The following is a 14,743-nucleotide window of genomic DNA, read 5'->3' as shown; positions in this document are numbered from 1 at the left end:
GTGCCTTCTTGTAGCCTGCCAGGGCTTGCTGGTACATCTCCTCTGCCTCTTGCAGCTTGCCCTGATTGGAGTAGAGAATCCCAAGGTTATTAACTGTGTCAAGGGTGGATATGTGGTCAGGACCCAGTGCCTTCTCCTTGCCTGCTAGGGCTCGCTGATACATCTCCTCTGCAGCGACTAACTGGACTTGCTCATGTAGTAGACTTGCAATATCCAACATATCCTCATATCGATCATGGAATGTTTGAATTAGCGTGATGCTCTCCAGGAAGCGTTGATGCACTAGCCGTGTTCCATGAGCTGTCAAGCGGGAAAAGGAGGGATGTGCAAGAGACTCTGTGCTATTGCTTGGAATAGATGCAGCAACACAGTCAAGGGCATACCGAAACTGTTCTGGATTGATATTCTTGTTAAGCATGGCCAATGTCCAGTCATGCACGCACCCATGCATGCTCCATGAACTTGTTAATATCTGGACTTCTAAGAAACAGTGATCCATCAGAGTTTTCATCACGCTGTCAAAGGAAATGTCGTCATCAGCCACATTATGCAGCCATTGAGGGGAGGTACTAGTAAGTCCAGCAGAGAAAAGTCCATGCCACAAGCTCTGATTGCTAAAGTAGGCAAGCAATTTTAGCAGTTCTGCCGCGTCTGGATCAATCTTTTGAATACGGCTATATGACAGGTCCCAGGTTGTAAAGAGCGTCCGGTTCTGATACTCCTCAAGCTGGGTTGACTGACGTGGATTGATGTTCCAACGTTTCTCATACTCTTGGAGGTAGCGCTGAAAAGTAATGGTACTGTGCTGAAGAAATGCCCCGGCAGTGGCTAATGCTAGTGGAAGACCTGCAAGTCGTTCTGCCAGGCGTTTTGCATGAGGATCTGGCGTAATAATTAGTAAAGGAAATTAGTAGAATAAGTAGCAGACCATACCAGTCCTGGTACTCTCACGCTTAGATCGGCTCTGTAATATTATCAGACTGTCCTTTATATCTTGTATAGGGCGTATCAGGATCTTCTTTCCAGCAACAAGATTTGGCTGTCGGGTAGTGATTAGTACAACCCCATGAGAAGCAAAGGGACAGTATTGTTCGATCTTAAATATGTTCGGGTCATCGTAGTTATCAAATATCAAGAGCCATCGCCTATTCTGTGTATTAGACAACCACTGGCAAGTGTGGATCACAGCGTCCTCTGCTTGGAGCTTATCAGGCTGTTGTAGCCTGAAGATCTGCTTTGCAATTAACAAAAAGCTATCTTGGAGTGTAGCCTCGGATTCCGCGTTAAGCCAAAAGACTGAGTTATATGTCTGATGGCAAGACTTTGCATAAGCAATAGCCAGTTGGGTCTTGCCAATGCCCCCCACGCCACCCAGGACAAGGCGCTGTTGCTCCTGAATGTCTAGTGGCTGTAACATCTCTGATATCTGATTGAGCTCTTTACTGCGACCCACAAAGAGCTCTGAAGGAATATAAGGCGCCTGGCTGAGACAAAGGCCAGCTGGTTCGCGAAAGCTGAAATCTGCTTCTACCTCCATAACTATCAAAATCAGTCAGCAGGATCCAGTAACACTTTAGGACGGGTATTTGCACAGGCATTCACTGCTATTCAGAAGCGCAGTGAAGCTAGAGGTTATATAGATTTATTCGCGACTTCTCCATTGAGTGTATATATAGCTGAAGTACCCCATGACGCTGCAACAATACACCTAGAGAAAACTTCCTATATTTTCAAAAACCAAAAGAGAAACGTGAAATCTTTGTTACTCATCCTTACCAAAGCTTTGATGTTTAGCATTGTATTGCTTCCCACTGCCGCTGTTGACATGATACGCCCCGTGACCTCTATGCACGTAGTTATGTTGAGGCCCTCCATGGCTTGTGAAAGTCATGCCTGATTGCGCTCGTGCGGGTTGAGCTGGACATGATTTTTATTAGCTTTCGACATAAGACAAAAACCTGCTTTAATGGTGATATATAGCACATACCAAAGCGAGCTGCAACTACCTGCGGTGCGTCTTTTGCAAATTGTTGCAGTTTGTCCAGTACTGCCCGATACCCGGCTTCATTGCGCGTGTTGTACTTGACAATTATCGAGTGATCTGCATGTAAAGGTACCTTGTCTTCCACATGGTCAGGAAGCTGGAGTAGGGCCGAATCAGCGTCGACCGTGGTTATAAACTCTCCGGTTCTTCTCCATCGTTGGCTCTCCGAGTCCTATTGTCAAGTGTCAACACATGAACTCTCTTATGATCAGAACATAGTCATACAAACACCAATTGCCTGGTCTGCCCTGTCTCGTAGAAACTAGTCACCTTTCGATCCCGAATCAAGTTCTTGAAATCTGCCAGCTGGTGAGCCAGTATATCAGATCTGTGCGATATCTGCTCAAGCAAATGCTGTCGCGAATGATTTCCGCTTGTTGCAAGCATCTGTTGGATATCATCTATAACCAGGCCTTTATGTGGTATGGCAAAGAGAATTATGCCGTAGGTGGCTGGATGGAGAGAGGTAATCGCTGGGTGATCATTATCCATGGTCTGTATTGCCCTCACAAGGCACTGTAATATCGCGTTAGCATTTCTCTCCCATAAGTCTTAAAGTACTTACATGAGCGAGAATAATCCCCCCAAAGCTATGCGCGATAAAGAAAATAGGCCTCTGCTGGAGCTGGTTTCAACCTGTTAGCTTAAACTTTCCCAAATGCCTTGCAGGTATATTTATGACAGCACCTCTTTGGTATTTCGAACTTGTTTTATCTCCTCCATCAGCTCCCGTCCATAATCAAGAATGGTATCGATTCCGTGACTCGTCAGCTTCGAGTTGTAGCCATAAATCATCGTGCGACACTGCGGCAGGTCCTTTAATAGAAAGTCGCGCAGCCACATCCGACCAAGGTTCCCTCTCCCTTGCCATGACCCGTATGCATGTCCATCTAAGCCCGCGATTGCAATAATACTATAACGCAGCCAGTTAGCATTAACATAAGGACATTAATACAAGGTCAGGTTATTACTCTGCAACCACAGGTTTCTCTTCTAGTGGGGCGTAAAGTTGGGTAAAGCCAAAGAAATGGGAGTCAAAGCTGATGTCAGTATCTCCCATCTCCACCTGCCAGTCCCCCAAGGGGTCCGCAGTTAACGCAGCAAGAAATCGAGGCGCCCCACCATGGAAACGCACTAACCCCACTCTCTCCGTGTCGGGTAGGCCTCGTAATGGTCCGATTCAGGTTCCAAAGGATGGAACCTCGAACCTGAACCTGAGGTTCCCAGGTTCCAAGAGTCAAAACCTGAATCGGATCGCGGTTCCATCAGGGTCTATCAGGTTCGCACCTGATAGACCCTGAATTGCATAATTTTGCGAAGATCTTTCCTTTCCTAGATGTATAAAATGATGATTCATCAAAATTTTTTACAGTTATTTACGTCTGTTCTGGTCACGACAGCTATAGTAGTTATTACATAGCTATTAACTGTTTGAAATTAATTGAAATATTCTTGTATACAGAATAAGTTACTCTTACCATTCTTTATCCAGCTAATTTCAAGAGCCTGGCGGCTCTGAATAGTTAATCTTAGTGGAAGTCGTGGTTGGTATGGCGTATGAAGTAAGAAATATATATATTCTATAATAGTGGACTACACGATCTTGCTTACTCTTGATTATAAATACTGGCAGTATTTGCTAAATTGAACTAGCCAGTCAAGTCTTTACTACTAGAAGTATTACTAGCCTTTTTGTCAAGCTGCAGGCTCAGGAACTTGGAGTTCTAAAATCAGATCAGGATTGGAGTTCTTGAAGTCTCGGTTAGCCAGGTAGTTAGGGCTGGCAGAATCAGCAGCTTCACACCATGCACCAGGGCATGCAATGGGGCTCAGGCTGGCCCTGTAGCATTTATATTAATTCTAGTACTAGTTAACTCCTTATATTTCTTTATTTGTTACTAATAGAGATGTGATATCAGCCATGGTTCGCCGTCGTCGAGGTTGGGATAACTGCAACTCGCGGCAGGCGAGGTTGTCAGTTAATCAACTCGAGGAGTGCGAGGACACTGGCTGATTACCTCGAGGTTGGCAAGGATGTTGACCAAGGTCACCGACCTCGGCGAGAGTGCAGATCCTCTCCCTCGCTACGGTAGATAAATAGCAGTAGATAGCCCGTCTTACCAAAGGGATAGGCAGGCGACAGTCGAGGCCTCTGGCCTGCGACTTTGTCGCCAGCGGGCCAATCCTGGCCCGCGGATCAATGCAATTGACTTCGTTACTATAAGTGTTATCACAGAGACATGTCATGTCTATTATATTTGTCTTATAACAGCTCTTATCTAATTGCTAAAACCAATCCATACGCGGGAAATACTTAAAAATACAGTCAAAACCTGCATATTTTATGCAAGTCACGGGAATCCCTATGTTTGCATTGTTTGTGGAACCTGAGGTTTAAATCAAACCTCTCAGGTTCGACTCGAAAAATCCTGGAGTCGGATCGCGACGTCAAACCTTGGAACCTGAACCTGATTCTTGGCGGTTCCGAGTCGAATCGAACCTGGAGAATCGCGACTCCCTACGAGGCCTAGTGTCGGGTTTGTAGCATGAAGGTAGTACTATAATATCAACCTGGGTCTGGGATTGCTCTTTTGGGGTGAGACTGTTGTTCAGTGTTTCCAGTAAAGACGCCTCGAGGTCTTTGTCAGATTGGCCTGTGAACAGACCTGTCACTCGGAAAACGTGGGATTTCTGTCGGCCGGCCATGGTTCTTGTTCTTCAAGAAGAATTAGGAGAGAGTAAATGGAGCGGTCATATAAAGTAATGGGCTGACAAGATTAGAAGCCCTGGGCAGATTGACGTGGTTTAAAAGACTCTGACGAGGCTGACAAGGCTGGTGAGGCTGACAGAAGTGCGGGGTCATCATGGTCCATTTTCCAGTGTTTTGCTATTAATTCTATACTGATAGGTAATTGATAAAACTGATCCAAGTTAAACTGATCCAAGTTTGGCTCTAGGCTCAGGCTAGGTCTTGCCGAAGCAAAACTCATATTCAATCCAGCTATGCAACGAACTGTGAATAATAAGCTAGAAGCAGTGGAGTTCTCCGCGTCACGTGCCAAGGTCTCGTGATCCACTTGATCCACGTGACCAGTTTCGGGCATTGGCCTGTGACAACCAGAGAGGTGGAGAATCGATATTCTGGGTTCAGCACCTCGCTCGATCTGCCCCTACATTCAACATCCCTGGCAACGAAAGCAGGGATGAAGCTCTCAAGTAGGTATAAATCTCTATAAAGACTGTAGCTAGAAGGAGAAGACCTTCAATCGATTCATTCGATTTTTTATATTGATCACATGACCCTGATTCGACAGCCCCGTAGCTCACAGCCTGTTACACTTGCGCTTCGGTTCTCTTGCTCTTGTACTTAAAGATCATAGAGTCCTATTACCTCTATGGTTTGCTTTTTAAAGCACAATCAAAGGATATAAGGAGTTCGGAACAACAAACAGTAGAGTTGGCTACAAACACTGCTCTTCTAAGATCTGCCTCTTTTGCTCCTTTCTCAATTTAAGCCGCTGGCATGTTGCGAATCTCCATTCCCTAATCACTTTGAATCCAAAAACAGATACCAGCAAAAGCATCAAGAGACATGTTGTCGCTCCGATCAAAACACTGGCCCAGTAGCAGCCACGAACCAAGCCTATAACCATATACTTCTCATCAGAAGTTGCCGCAGCCAGGTAGACTTGCATGCAATTGAGCAAGATCGCAAAGAAAGCAAATGCAGACAGGAGAGGCCCTTGGATTCGAGCAAAGTACGCCCGATACTGGTGATCCACGCGATGATAACATGTCCTACCCAGGAGAACTGGTGCGTAGTAGTTCAACCGGGTAAGCCTGATCTCTCCGTAGTGATACCGCCCCGAAACCTCGTTATCAGGGATGTCTCTCAAATTTGCCGAGAAGTGGCAGAACTGAGACCAAGTCACATTCCCTGGAACTAGGCAGAGAGCTGGGTCCTGTGCAATGCGAAGGTCTGATTCATGTTCAATAAGATAGGAGTATGTTCGTAGGTATCCAAGCGCGGCCTTTCTGAGTTGGGTGATGCCACTGTGTTTGGATCCGCCAATCATGTACTCATGCCAGAATGCGTGGGATGTCAAGTAAAGGGGGAGGGGCTTGAGGAAGATTCGATTGTCGAGCCAGACAAGATGAAGTTTAGGGTCTTCAGTTATGATGATCCTCCGGTCTTTTACTGCCTGTCGATGTAGTGGAGATATATTACCGCCATCTTGTTTTGACATCCACCAGAGCCTATTTGCGATCTTCTCAAGGTCATCTGCCCAAAGCTCCTGATATATAAAGTTATACAAGCATTCTTGCTCGCTGAGCTTAATCCGAGGGAAGCCTGGCAAATAATCATCACTAGTGTCAAGGTCACAATTTAGCTGATTGCCCTTTTGAAAGGGACATTGTGAGGGCATGGTCCCTGGAGATTCCATCGAAGCTGTGAAGCTAAATGAAGCGTAGGTGTCTGGGAATAACGTTGGTACTGCGTCTGGAGGAAGGTACAGCGTTGCTTTATAACTGCGTAAGCTGCATACCTACACATGTGACCTCAGCAGACTCAGCCACGTGGTGGTCGTACAATGGCTCAGCTGGGAGCAGACGACCACCTACTGGCGTTCTCTTTGACATTTCCGCGCAAGAAAATACAAGTAAATATGAAGTCATATGTATATTTAACTGAACTTGTGTTAGCCATGGGGCTAACTCTGAATCCTTATAACGTCATTATAGTTGCTGATCCTTCCAGTAATGTATGCATTGTCATCTGTGTTACAGCACTGTACAGCAGACCTTTTATATAAGTGAGAGTGACTCTAGGACCAACGTCCTAAAATTGTAGTCTTTTGCTCCTGGCGCAACAGTTTACTCTCTAGAACGCTCCAACCTAATAACTTGTAGCAAAAAGTTGCCAATCAGACATCTTGAATAAGGTCTCTCTGGGAATAGGAGTAAAAAAGGGCAGTATCTGAAACAGCCTAAGGTAAATTTCTCCAGTCTCACCACCATCCTCCTGACGTGATTTGTAGGTCGAGTAAGTTGCTGGATGTTGTCAAGGTGCGGGCTCAGGAGTGTATTCAGAACAGAATAACAAAGTAGATACACGGGCAGAATGCAGGATCAGGCTATTAGACAGGCGCTTAGTATAACAAGACGTTGCTCAGAGATCAGGAATAGGATCGACGTTGGAGTCGAGAAAGTATCGGTCAGCCAGGCGGTCAGAACAGGCAGAATCTCGCGATCCTCATTCCGAGCACCGTGCCCGGAATGAAGGTCTGGTGTTAGCAGATTTCAAGTACCCAGGTATTGAAATCCACGTGACATCATGAGAAAGTATTAGTCAGCCAAATAGGCAGAATCTCGCGAAATGTTACTCATTCCGGGCACGATGCCCGGAATGATGCTCTAAGCTGGCACCGTGACAGGTATTGTGATATCAAGAAGAAGAAGAGCAAAGTAGAAGATGCAATAGTAATTTTGGTTCGTTCTGGCGATCTGACTATGTTACTGTAGACTGAAGATAAGGCATGATAGGCCAAGTACGGTGTGCTGAACTTATCTCCCAAGACAAGGCCAACCCTCGGTACGTATACTGAGGCTTGTGCAGAAGTATGATGGCGAGTTACTTGCTTCCAAAAGTAGCTCCTGAATAACAATAGTGGATTGATCACGAAGATAGAAGAGACTGAATACAGATGGAAATGAGCGTTCTTATATGTAATGAATAATACAGGCCCAGGGGAAGGAGAGCAGGATGACGTCTGTATCGACTACACGCACGTAGCGTACTAAGGAGCGGATGCCTTTTAACGATAGACTCAATTCTATTGCTTCGATAGACTCTTCTTGACAATGTATCTCTGTCTCTATTGAGGGGTCGAATCCTCAGGGGGTTGGAGTAGCTAGCGGCCACGCCGCTAGTGATCACATGATCTCATAGGTTCGTATCATTATATATCCTTCCATCTCCGGCGTAGGTGGTCGTACCGACGTAGGCTCGTAGGTAAGCTACGTCGCGTAGCTAACCTACCTACGCACACTGGCTGACTCAGGGTGGAGGACGAAACGCACAAGCTTGCGCCCGAAGCTTGATTCACAGTGACCACAAATATAAGAGCCTCTCCCGGTAGATCTCTCTTTCCCACTATCCAAATCCAAGTCTACACCCAACCCAGCCTTCAACTGCCACATCCATATCAACCACATAAAACACCATGAGCGCGACTCTAGAGATTACTATGTCCTCACCCACCTGTACATCCATCAACGAAAAATCCTTCAACCGCTTTTTCGCGTACGCCCGTGCGACGTCAGACCCCTGGGCAAGCGCTACGCGTGACGCAGTGCGGATGTTGACAGGTGGCTTACGCCCTGTCCTAGCTGGACGCGTGCTTAGTACCTACTCAAACCTTCCAGGGCAAAGACCGAGCAATCTGGCTGTCAATGTTGAATACTCCTTGCCGGTTGGATACTTAATCGCGCAGGCTAGCACGCCTCGTCCCGCCCGGTATCCGCCCGAGACCCACGCATCTAGGTACCACTTATAAGAGCCTCACCTCCCAAAACCTGTCTTCCAGTTCAACTTTCCTCTTCCACAGAATCAGCCACAGCTGTCGACGTCAAACCACAATCCTCCCACCACAATGTCCATACAAACTCCCTCCGACGATCCCACGCAACTCCCCCTCTGGTCCAAACTCGCCTCCGACATCCACACCTACTTCGAGACATACTACCTCACCCCCCAAACCCCCTCATCCCACACTCAAAAAATAATAACCAATTTCTCCGACCCAGCAATAACAATCTGGATGACCAGCGCTATCCTCCTCGGGGTTACAATCTCGCTCCCGCAAATGGTGCCATTAACCAACTGCCTTCGCTCAATCGTTTCGAATTCCTTTTGCAAGAAAATTGCTATAGCACTCTTTCTTATACCTGGCATCCTGGTTGGACTGCATGTTCTTTGGATGTTGGATACTATCGCCTCAATTGTGATTATTCTTTGGACGGGGGAGTTAGTGCCGAGTACGGCGATGGAGGTGCTCCAGCTTTGTTATTACCTTACTGTTACTGTGGCGATGGGGAGTGGGTGGTGCTGGTTTGTTGTTTGGATGTATCGGCGGTCCTGGAGGGTTCTCGTGCAGGGGACCAGTTCGACCAAGACAAGAGAGGGTTGTTTCGAGGCGGGTGGACCAGACAGGAAGGGGGAGTGAAGGGTCAAAGCAAGGGCTATACCTGCTAGGTGAATGGGAACCTCATCCATGGAATGTATGATGTGTTGTCCCTACGGGGTTATGAATTAAGTGATTCCAGATTAGACATGTTGCAAACAGCCTTACATAGTGGATAGTCGTGTAATTTGACACTGGCGAAGGGCTTGGATATTGTACCTCTTCATTCCATATAGACCGGTTGCTAAGGATGTATTGCGTGTGGCGCCCTAATCATACCTTTCATAATCAGATTTTGGAGTACTACCTTGTAGGAATTTAGTAAGTAGAGGTAAACACCTGAGCAATCGCCACTTTCGTAGGCATCAGCGTACCAGTCGTGCAAGCATATAAAGCGATTGGGGCCGTTCGAGACAGTAATAAATATGGAGGAATTTTCGAAATCTTGTGAGCATCCAAGGGGCATCCGGAGGGCACGGGAGTGGCCCCGTGTAAACGAGAAAGGAAAAAAAAATAAGCCATGAAAGGACATGTCAAATGACACATGATATCTCGCCACTCTCCAACTCCCTCTCCATATCCGGAATAAGCCACCAAGCAACACCCCCACCCACAAGCGTAACACCAGATGCAATCAAAAAAAAACACCCTGCTGCCCCTTCCTTACATCGCCAAAGGAGTCTAAAATAGGTTTAAACACCTCAGTCCCAATACTAGCCCCCGCCTTCCCCACGGCCGCCGCAGGACCCAGGAAATGGCCGCGTACCGGCGTAGGGAAGGACTCGGATGCGCAGAGGAATGTCGACACGCCAGGTCCCATTTCGCCTAGTGCGTTGAATACACCGTACATTACTATGAAGAGCGGGAAGATTGTTTGGATTGGGTGGAGGGCGCCGCCGAGGATGAAGCCCCATAGAGACCAGGTGAGGAAGCCGAGTGTCATTGTTTGTTTGCGGCCTATGCGGTCCATGAGCAGGCCATCTAGGAGGCAGCCGGGGATGTAGAAGCAGTTTATTACTGTCTGGGGAGAATTAGATTTAGTTCTAAAAACTTGGTATGGGTAGGAAAGTGCGGGACCTGACGTACCCCGTAATCGACATTCTGGACGGTGCTGTTGCATAATTGTGGACGAAAAGAGACCGAAAGGGTATACGACGAAATCGTAGAGAAACCAGGCCAGGGACGTGCCGAGCATCGGCTTCCAATATCTCCGCAGGACAAGCCGGTATGAGTATTTCCTTTTGAGGGCGTGCTTGCGGTACTGCGTGGAATTGATCATGCGGATGCGGAAGAAGCAGATGACAATGGGGAGCTGTTGCCTAGTCAGTACCCCCTAGTTAAAGTACGTTTGGGTCTAACATACCACAAATCCAATTCCGAAGCAGACCCTCCATACCCCTTTGCGGGTCTGCTGGCTGAAGCAGGCGAGGACGATTAACGCGGTAATACCGGCCGACACAAAACCCTATGCATATCTAAGAATCCCATTCATCCAGAGATAGAAAGAGGTAGGTACGATGGCAATTGCAAAGTCCGTCGTAAGAGTAACAAGTAATCCTCGTCTCTTGCGCAACTTCACCGTTTCGTCTGCTGCCTCTGTTGCACTCGTTGCACAGACGGGGTATTCTCCGCCAGCTCCAAAACCTGCTATTCCTCGGGAGACGATCATCATCCGGAACATGCTGCGCTATATGGTCAGTATAGTCAGGGAGATAGATGGTATGTTAGGAGTACCCTAACTCTGATGTTCCGTGCGCGGCAGCAGCCAGTGCCACTCCCAAGACCAAAAAGGACGTGGCTGCGATAACACCTGTTCTGCGGCCCATTCGGTCAATCAAGACGCCGAAGAACAGCATTCCAAATATCTGGCCGATGAGGAATGAGTTTGATAGTCGCGCCTTGATTGACGAGGACATGGTCTTCCCGTATCTGGTCGAGTTAGCACGCGCCCCTATGCCTCTCCGGAAATAGCAGCGTAGGACATACAGAACTGAGAAGAGGGGCTCCATATATCCAACTGCAGTGTCGACGTATTAGCAGAATCAATGTATTTGCCAGATGGCGATCGGTGCATACTAATCTGTACGTTGTATCCGTCGCTGAAGAGCGCCAGACTTGCAATGACGACGTTGAGCACACCACTCGCCGTCCCGGCCATATCGCTGTACGGGTGCTCGGCGTTGATAGATGCCTGGTTGTCATCGTTTCTTCCCTTGTGAGACACAGTCAATGCGGTGTTCTTATCCATAATGCCGTTTCTCGCGGCTGCCATTTGGTCGACTTCTGTTTCCGGAAGAACAGCAAATAGGGCAGACTTTTCCCCGCCTTTATCTGTGTCCGATATAGCGTGGGATACAGCTTAGTTACTTTTTTTTTTCATAACCAGGGTATGCATCCTGCACCACCAATAAAAAGCCAAGAAATAACCATGGCGTGAGTGTGCACCAACGCATCTCCAAGCTTTCTGGGTACCCCCACGTACACCGCTGAGTGCCAGGCAACAGGCATACAGCACGAATGCAGATGATCCTTAATCTCCGAACTGACTTCATTGTAAGCCTTCAGCTATTTTCGTTTCTACAACTTGGTACTACTGAAATATGTCGAAAGCGAAACAACCATTTTGCAATTGTGCCATAATGGACGGACTGCTTATGCCCCTGAGCCACCCCAATATTTATCTATGCAACGGGTCTCTTCTTAATTTTATCCTCTCAACAGCGGCATCAAACTTCTCAGCCTCAGAGCGAGTTAAGCTCAACATATCCATCGGAGTCCTCTGCCCTGTCCGGCCCAACCCCAAATAGAGGCTCTAAGGCCTCCACTCCCCTCCTCAAAGCCCATACCCGTCCCCTTGTTCCAACAGTCCTAAAGACATATACGAATGGCAACTCGTGGTGGTCGTCTAGATGTTCTCAGCAAGCGACTAAGGACAGCCCCTCCATGTCGTATATATCCTCCCCCTTTCCATCTCCAGCTATAGCAAAATGCGGCGCCAAAGCCGCACTTCTCGCCTCGTTTGCATGTGCACGCAGATAATCAATACTGCTCTGAGTCACGGGCTGTCCCGAGCTTAACTCCTAGATACTATAACCTAGTCCTTATATGTGATTATTTTATCACCCAGTCGACTGAACCACCAAACAATAGTACCATCCAATGGTAGTCTTTCCCATGTATCCGAATCCTCCATTAAATTGATGTTGGACTTGCTACTCCTTATATCCAAAACACAATCCCAGCCGTTGACATTTCTCTTCCTAATGTAAAAAGGCGCAGATACGTATTCATTCACATCAAAGTCCCAGCGCATCTGCCCCAACGACTCAACATGCTGATCCTCATAAAAGACCAGAACCCCCATGACAGGACGATACGGCTTCCTAATGTCTCTGCACAATTGCATCTTCGAAACACTCTTGAGCGGTGCTCTAGAAAGAAACCAAGTCGAGTTCGGGGAGCCTGGCGAGACTCCAGGGGGCTCAGAATGCACATTTGCAGGCAGCGGCGGTGGGCCACTGTCCCCCGATTCACGTCCTCCAGCGCATGTAATGCCAATCTCTGTAATATTGTTGGACCGGATCCGTGTATCTAACCCGTCATGGAATAGCCCCGTGATAGGAGCTTCGCCCGTCAATAGCAATGGATGATATTCTAATCCGTCGACGACGTAACTTGGGTACTGAGCCCCAAAAGTAACAGTTCGACCAAGACACGTATGTAACTGGCCAGTCAGTGTATGCATTCAAGGTCAAGCGAAGCACTCACAATCAACGCGAAAAAGGGACCCGGTGCACGCCCTTTGCGGTGCCGGATCCAAGCACCTAGAACTTGTTCATGCGCATTTAATGGAAAGAAAATCCACAATTCTCTACCAGGCTCCTTTAGACGTTGGTTGGTCCATTCAACAAACTTGTCGACTTTTCTTGGGGTGTCCGCATATCCCTGTATCCCAATCATTTTGGTGCCAACGCAGCATACCATAAGACCTCGAGTCTCGCAGTCTAATGGCAAATATTGCAAGCGGTGCATCTTTTTGTGGCCGAAGAAATTCCATGTTTGGAATTTCGGCTGGAAAGGGGAGCTCCACATTGTATTTTCTATTGATGCGCTGCTTGAACGAAGCTCGATGTCTCGTACAAACAAACCCTGCATGAATGATAAGCTGTGTCTGTCTATTATATGTATTCATTAGGATTGGGATGTCCATACGTCGGAAATAATATTTGTAGTAACACCGTTGTTAGGAATCCCGAGATTGAGGATTTTGTACCATGGCGAACCATCTGAAGTGGGACGGGAGTCACCGTCCAAGGGCTGAATCCCACGTATAGCAGTGGAGTCCATTGACAAAACAATTTGGTTAACGTTGGCTAGAAGTTTCATATAGTGTACCTCGATGGTCGCTGTTGATCCCAGTGGCGTCCCGCTAATCCGCGAAACGTACGGTACACCGCAATAGTATGTCCTCGATATCCAGATTTCTTTCTCAAAATTAATCTGCAAACACTGGGTTTCCTCCGCACTCTTCAGCTGTTTTATAAGGCGCCGCGTCTCACCAAGCACAATCAAGTACCAGCAAGGTGCTGCGTAGTCGAGGATAAAATCTAATATTTCAAGAGGTAGTTCTCTGAGTAGGTCCTGCCTAAAGATGCCATCGACTATGTTCCGGGAGCACTCGCTAAAAAGGCCCTCGCGACAAGGCTCCCGCTCTGTACGCACTACACACTTGTCCTCATGCATGGGTTTTGTGGCATCATGGAATCTCCTGAGCTCATCTTGGGTGACTCGGTGTTTGAAGCTGCCATTTAGGATATCAAGGCACGCCTCGTGAAGCCAAACTGGGCGAAGTGGCGAGATGTAGCACCTTGAACATCCGTGTACCGTGCACTGTGGACCTGACAGTACGTTGAGATCCAAGTCTAGCGGCTACGTCAGACTACTCCCTCACCCACGAGAGATTAGCAGGACCAGAGGCCTACCTAGTATTTTTGCTGCAGTATCAGGAGGTTGTCTGCATAGCAGGCATGTGGTGCTCTTGATGTGTAGCTCGTCCTCCAGTGCCATGGTCGAAGACGAAGACAATAAGCCGCGAAGGAAATTGAAGTTGTCTTCTCATTCCCACTATAGAGAATCAGACCAAGGTTTCCCATCAAATATCAGGAGGGCAGAATGACGTCTGTATCGACTACACGCACGTAGCCTACTAAGGAGCGGATGCCTTTAACGATAGGGCTCAATTCTATTGCTTCGATAGACTCTTCTTGACGATATATCTCTCTTCTACATGGAGGGGTCGAATCCTCAGGGAGTTGGAGTAACTCGCGGCCACGCCGCTAGTGATCACGTAATCTCACAGATTCGTATCAATTTCCTTGTGGTTTCTGGACTGGCTGGTTTTTTATACTTTTACATGGGCACTTTGGCGGTTGATATTCTTGATGTGGCGAGCTCATCTACACAGCCGTGAGAGAAATGCAGAATAAAGCAACTAAATCTCTCTACCTATAGAAGA

General features: G+C 47.5%; 6 protein-coding genes across 6 annotated transcripts; 1 reads left to right on the top strand and 5 right to left on the bottom strand.

Annotated features, from left to right (window-relative positions):
* Positions 1-35: 35 nt before the first annotated feature.
* Positions 36-2,839, bottom strand: BDV14DRAFT_197850 (P-loop containing nucleoside triphosphate hydrolase protein; the record flags this gene model as incomplete). The annotated part of the gene is made up of 7 exons (XM_073772780.1): positions 36-882; positions 934-1,539; positions 1,777-1,917; positions 1,988-2,216; positions 2,270-2,560; positions 2,610-2,669; positions 2,732-2,839. Coding segments are annotated over 7 exons (2,282 nt in total), but the record flags the coding sequence as incomplete, so codon positions are not given.
* A 1,508-nt stretch (positions 2,840-4,347) lies between these two features.
* On the bottom strand, positions 4,348-4,810 carry BDV14DRAFT_169348 (uncharacterized protein). Its single transcript, XM_073768025.1, has one exon. The coding sequence runs from the start codon at positions 4,748-4,750 to the stop codon at positions 4,493-4,495; it is 258 nt and encodes an 85-aa protein (XP_073630445.1). The 5' UTR covers positions 4,751-4,810; the 3' UTR covers positions 4,348-4,492.
* A 535-nt stretch (positions 4,811-5,345) lies between these two features.
* On the bottom strand, positions 5,346-6,655 carry BDV14DRAFT_169346 (uncharacterized protein). Its single transcript, XM_073768024.1, has one exon. It carries the CDS (start codon positions 6,487-6,489, stop codon positions 5,506-5,508), a length of 984 nt encoding a protein of 327 aa, XP_073630444.1. The 5' UTR covers positions 6,490-6,655; the 3' UTR covers positions 5,346-5,505.
* A 1,397-nt stretch (positions 6,656-8,052) lies between these two features.
* Positions 8,053-9,507, top strand: BDV14DRAFT_169345 (uncharacterized protein). Its single transcript, XM_073768023.1, has one exon. The coding sequence runs from the start codon at positions 8,698-8,700 to the stop codon at positions 9,268-9,270; it is 573 nt and encodes a 190-aa protein (XP_073630443.1). The 5' UTR covers positions 8,053-8,697; the 3' UTR covers positions 9,271-9,507.
* A 355-nt stretch (positions 9,508-9,862) lies between these two features.
* BDV14DRAFT_197848 (major facilitator superfamily domain-containing protein) lies at positions 9,863-11,500 on the bottom strand (the record flags this gene model as incomplete). Its single annotated transcript, XM_073772779.1, has 7 exons — positions 9,863-10,245; positions 10,315-10,540; positions 10,592-10,693; positions 10,745-10,910; positions 10,963-11,157; positions 11,215-11,245; positions 11,305-11,500. The coding sequence occupies 7 exons, from the start codon at positions 11,498-11,500 to the stop codon at positions 9,863-9,865; spliced, it is 1,299 nt and encodes a 432-aa protein (XP_073630442.1).
* Positions 11,501-12,322: 822 nt separating this feature from the next.
* On the bottom strand, positions 12,323-14,295 carry BDV14DRAFT_188269 (uncharacterized protein; the record flags this gene model as incomplete). The annotated part of the gene is made up of 4 exons (XM_073771040.1): positions 12,323-12,952; positions 12,997-13,377; positions 13,465-14,150; positions 14,211-14,295. The coding sequence occupies 4 exons, from the start codon at positions 14,293-14,295 to the stop codon at positions 12,323-12,325; spliced, it is 1,782 nt and encodes a 593-aa protein (XP_073630441.1).
* Between the last annotated feature and the right edge of the window lie 448 nt (positions 14,296-14,743).

This window comes from Aspergillus stella-maris (genome assembly GCF_047715825.1).
Source record: "Aspergillus stella-maris strain CBS 113639 unplaced genomic scaffold BDV14scaffold_13, whole genome shotgun sequence".
In the NCBI taxonomy this organism is placed as follows: Eukaryota; Fungi; Ascomycota; class Eurotiomycetes; order Eurotiales; family Aspergillaceae; genus Aspergillus; species Aspergillus stella-maris.
Note: the sequence above shows the minus strand (reverse complement) of the source record. Positions and strands in the feature narration are given on the sequence as shown.